The 5,390-nt window shown below is 34.2% G+C and overlaps 2 protein-coding genes across 2 annotated transcripts; both read right to left on the reverse strand.

The window, feature by feature from the left end:
• Nucleotides 1-123: 123 nt before the first annotated feature.
• On the reverse strand, nt 124-2,440 carry Malapachy_1279 (NADH dehydrogenase subunit 5; the record flags this gene model as incomplete). The annotated part of the gene is made up of 2 exons (XM_018135784.1): nt 124-2,322; nt 2,396-2,440. 2 exons carry the CDS (start codon nt 2,438-2,440, stop codon nt 124-126), a joined length of 2,244 nt encoding a protein of 747 aa, XP_017990045.1.
• A 341-nt stretch (nt 2,441-2,781) lies between these two features.
• On the reverse strand, nt 2,782-4,726 carry Malapachy_1280 (NADH dehydrogenase subunit 1; the record flags this gene model as incomplete). The annotated part of the gene is made up of 2 exons (XM_018135785.1): nt 2,782-3,791; nt 4,126-4,726. 2 exons carry the CDS (start codon nt 4,724-4,726, stop codon nt 2,782-2,784), a joined length of 1,611 nt encoding a protein of 536 aa, XP_017990043.1.
• Nucleotides 4,727-5,390: the final 664 nt, after the last annotated feature.

Below are 5,390 nucleotides of genomic sequence, written 5' to 3' on the forward strand. Positions count from 1 at the left end.
AAGTAGTGAGTAGAAGTAGTTTCTTTTTTTTTTGATGTAATATAGATATGTAAAATTAGATAGTAGGTGAATGAGATAAAGATAATATAATAAGGATATGATATTTCAAAGGGGGATATATTCCTAAGTACATTTGGAATGTAATAATGTTAAGCTAATGAAGATGTAAGCGATAACAAGGATAGCAATAAGTCGTAGATCAATAAGAGATACGAATTGGATCGCAGTAGAAGGGTTAATATTAGAGATAGATAGAACAGGTGCGATAAGAAGGATAGTAAGGAATAGAAGAGAAAGAGCGAAGTAGATAGTGTAAGAAGGAAGAGTACCAGTATCAAGTTTGCTCATTTTCTGACTAGCGTTAGCAAGTCCAGAAGAGATTCCGAATCCAAATAGTTGTTCAACAATACCTCGATCAAGTTGTTTAGAAACAATGTAACCAAGTCCAAGAGAAGCAGGGATAAGATAAGTATTATAAAGAACTTCAATGTAGTATTTACCATTGAAGAATTTATAAAGATTATATCCAAGAGTAGTTTTACCAGCGAATACAAGGAAGTCTGGAGCATAGTGATAGAAGAAGAAAGCGGCATAAGCAGCAGAGAAAGTAATGAATGAAGGAAGAAGTTTAAATGAGGTAGGGATAACTTCTGCTTCAATGAGAGAGATATGAGTAGGATGAATAAATAGAGAGTTAGCGGCAAAATCAGTACCCATACCAACGAAGAGATCTCGAGCAAGATATCCAAAGAAGATAGCAAGGATAGAAAGAGTAGCCATAGGGATCATAGCAAAGATGGCAGCATCATGAGCATTTTCATATACTTTTTTAGGAGAATTAGGGTAAGTAAGGAAAGTCATAGAAACAAGTCGGAAGCTATAGAAAGCAGTAAGACCAGCGGAGATAGAACCGAACCAGTAAGCGATAGATCCATGGAATACGTATTGAGAGAAGGCAAGTTCAAGGATAAGATCTTTAGAGTAGAATCCAGTCATAAATGGAACAGCCATAAGACTAAGAGATCCGATAAGGATAGCAGTGTAAGTGAATGGAAGTAGAGGAAGGAATCCACCAAGTCGTCGTTGATCTTGTTGATCAAATGTAGCGTGTAGGACAGCACCAGCAGAAAGGAATAGAAGAGCTTTAAAGAAAGCATGGTTAACAAGGTGGAATAGTGCAGTATTGTATTGAGAAAGACCACAAGCAAGGAATAGATATCCCATTTGTGAACAAGTAGAATAAGCAATAACACGTTTGATATCATTTTGTAGAAGACCAGTAGAAGCAGCGAAGAATGCAGTAATAGATCCAATCCAAGTGATAGCAATAAGAGTAGTAGAAGAGTACTCAAGAAGAGGGCTAGATCGTAGAAGAACATAAACACCAGCAGAAACAAGAGTAGCAGAATGGATAAGAGAAGAAACAGGAGTAGGACCAGCCATGGCAGTAGGAAGCCAAGTATTAAGTCCGATTTGAGCACTTTTACCCATACTTCCGAAAAGAAGAAGAAGTCCAATAACAGTAAGAGCACTTTCGTTCATCATAGGAGCAAGAGAGAATACTGTAGAGAAATCAACATTTCCGAATAGACAAACGATACCAAGGAATGATACAGAAAGAGCCATATCACCAACACGGTTAACAATGAAAGATTGCATAGCAGATTTATTAGCTTCGATAATAGTAAACCAGAAGTTAATAAGTAGGTAAGAACAAACGGCAATGAATTCCCATCCAACAAAAAGAAGGAAGTAATTATCACCAGAAACTAGTACAACCATGAAGAATGTAAATAGACTAAGGTAAGAGAAGAATCGTTGGTTATGAGGGTCAGCACTCATGTAATCAATAGAGTACAGGTGTACAAGAGTAGAAATAATAAGAACAGTAGAAATGATAGACATAGAAAGTGTATCAAAAGTTAGTGTCCATGAAACAGTAAGGATTTCAGAGTGTAGCCAATCACCAAGATGAATAGTAACAGGAGAATGACAAAGAACAACTTCATAGAATCCAACGATAGAAAGAGCAGCAGAAATAGCAAGGCAAGAAGTAGTAATGATGTGAGCACCAGTAACTCCAATTTTTTGTCCACCAAGTCCTGCAGCAGCACTACCTAGGCAAGGAAGAAGGAAAAATAGTAGATACATTTTTTTATGAATGTTGAGTAGATGTGTTAGTGATAGAAATAGAACCTCGTAGTCGGTAGTAAGCAACAAGAATACCAAGTCCAATAGCAGACTCAGCAGCAGCAAGAAGAATAATGTAAATAGCATAAGTTTGTCCAAGGATATCATCGAAGTTAACAGAAGAAACAAGTACTAGAATAGTAATAGAAAGAAGAATAATTTCAATAGAGAAAATCATAACAAGAATGTTTTTTCGGTTAAGAACAAATCCAAGGATACCAATAGTAAATAGAATAAGGCTAAGATTCATTGTAAAAATTCAAATAAATGGGGGGGGGATGAGAAAAGAGGGAAAGATAATCTAATATTATCGAGAACTACCCGATTCGAACGGGCATACCCCAAACTGACAATTTGGTGCATTAACCAATTATGCTAAATTCCCAGGAATAAAATAATAGTATATATTATTAATATATATATTTAAGATAGAAAATATCTATGTCTTGTATATAGAATATGTGTAATTCTATGAAAGTATAGTAAGAATAGATGAAGATGAGAGTAAGAGAAAAGAATTTATTTTCTTATATAGTAAATAGAAGGGAAGAAGTATTATAAAATAATCTTCTTCCTACTTATTTTTTTTATTTAGTTTACAGCAGGGATATCAAATGCAATAAGTAGACTAGGAACAAGAACTAGAAGGGCAATAGTCATAGGAAGTAGTTGTGTCCAACAGAAGATCATAAGTCGATCGTATCGTTGTCGTACGAATGTAGCACGAACCCAAACAAAGAAGAACATAAATAGAAGAGCTTTGATAGCAAGGATAATACTTTGTAGATTGATGAAAGTTTCATTTACAAAGATTTCAGGGAAAGCATATCCACCAAGGAATAGAATAGAAGAGAATGTAGACATAAGAACAACACCAGAGTATTCAGCAAGATAGAAGAATACGAAGATCATACCAGAGTGTTCTGTCATGAATCCACAAACAAGTTCAGATTCAGCTTCAGGAAGATCGAAAGGAGTACGGTTCAGTTCAGCTAGAGCAGATACAATATATAGAATGAAAACTGGGAATAGAGGTACAATGAACCAAATAGCAGTTTGAGATTCTACGATTGTAGTAAGGTTTAGAGAACCAGCAAGAAGGATAACAGCAAATACACAAGTAGAGAAGATAAGTTCATAACTAACCATTTGAGCAGTAGCACGAAGAGATCCAAGGAAAGCATATTTAGAGTTAGCAGCCCAACCAGCGAATAGAGCACCGTAAACACCAATAGATGAAACAGCAAGAGAGAATAGAATACCAATAGAAAGGTCAGCAATAGCCATACCAGGTCCAAATGGAATAACAGCCCAACCAAATAGGCTGAAGATAAGAGAAATCATAGGAGCAAGGTAGAATAGGGCTTTATTAGATTGTGCAGGAATAACTTGTTCTTTAACTACAAGTTTTAGAGCATCAGCAAAAGGTTGTAGAACTCCATAGTATCCAACAACATTAGGTCCAATACGTCGTTGCATAGATCCCATAACTTTACGTTCGATAATAGTCATAAAAGCAACACAAAGAAGCATAGGAACAAATACAATAAGAATAAGAAGAAGAGATACAAGAGGTCCTTGTGTTACAGAAACATCAAATGCTTTAATATCAAATAGATTTGTCATAATAGAAAAAGTAAGAAATGATAAAAATAGAATTTCTAAGGAAGAATTTTCTGAATAGAATAGTAAATAAAATATGTAAGAATATTCTTATTATATAAAATTTACTAGGAAATTAGTAGAATAGGAAGGGGGGGGGTATTGTATATTAAGCAACACTTTCCATCCAATCAAGGTATTTTTCAGGAGTTACAGCTTCAATACAGATAGGCATAAATCCATGTAGGATACCACAAAGTTCTGAACATTGTCCATAGAATAGACCTTCTCGTTCAATGATTGTACCTACTTGGTTTAGTCGTCCTGGGATACCATCTACTTTGATTCCTAGAGAAGGAACAGCGAATGAATGGATAACATCTTGTCCAGTAATGATGAATCGGATAGTAGTATCAACAGGAACAACAACGTTGTTATCAACATCTAGAAGTCGAAGTTGACCATCAGTAATATCTGATTCAGGGATCATGTATGAATCAAATTCAATTGATTCACCATCCTCGTTTAGGAAATCAGAATATTCATATGACCAATACCATTGGTGACCAACAGCTTTAATAGTCATAGAAGGAGAGAATACTTCATCAGTTAGGTAAAGAAGTTTGAAACTAGGGAATGCAATAGCAATAAGAACGAAAGCAGGAGTAATTGTCCATACAAGTTCAATAGTAGTTCCATGACTGAAGTGGTAAGTAAGTGGATTTTTCTTTTCACTAAAATTTTTAACAGCAGAGAAAATAGCCCAAGCAACACCAAATACGATAATAACAAGATAGAAAGCAACAGAACTTAGAAGTTCTACAATACCTTCTTGGATAGGAGATGCACCATCTTGAGGTCCCATTTGCCATCGTTCAGGAGAATCACAAAGAAGTGATGATGTAAAGAATAGAGAAAGAACATAAGAAAACATGTTTTGTTTTTGTAAGGAAAAATTAATAATTTTTTTTTTGAAAGAAGTATAAATAATTCATAGAAATAGTATAAATACTATTTTCTGAAAAATAAACTTACATGAATAGAATATATAGCCTTCTAAAGTAAGACAAAGGAAAATTGTAATTCGTTGTAAACGAATAAGAATTAGAGGAATCGAACCTCTGTCTTCGATGTGTAAGATCGATGCTAAACCACTCAGCTAAATCCTTTTTTTTCTATATATGATTATATATTATAGCCTATATATACAAGAACAGCTGGGTACGATCCAACACTAGTGATTTTGGAGATCACTGTACTACCAATTATACTATGTTCTTTTATATTGAAAATGTTTTCATATTCATAATAGTATTTCTTATACTTTTATAAAAATTGAAAGAATTGAGAGGGAATTGAACCCTATTGAAAGAATTTGCAATTCTTTTACAGTAGCCATCTGTGACACAATTCTTCTTATATTCTATGTAAAATGCTATTTTTGTAGAATATATAGAGAATTAGAAGGGGAATATCTAAATATATAATACAATTTTATAAAGAAGTAATGTATTATGTATGAGAAGTTCGAAGTTTAATTGTAAGTACAATAGGTCCAATCATAGCAAGTAGTAGGATAAGACTAGCTACAAATAGCC

This window comes from Malassezia pachydermatis, assembly GCF_001278385.1.
Source record: "Malassezia pachydermatis strain CBS 1879 chromosome Unknown scaffold15, whole genome shotgun sequence".
In the NCBI taxonomy this organism is placed as follows: domain Eukaryota; kingdom Fungi; phylum Basidiomycota; class Malasseziomycetes; order Malasseziales; family Malasseziaceae; genus Malassezia; species Malassezia pachydermatis.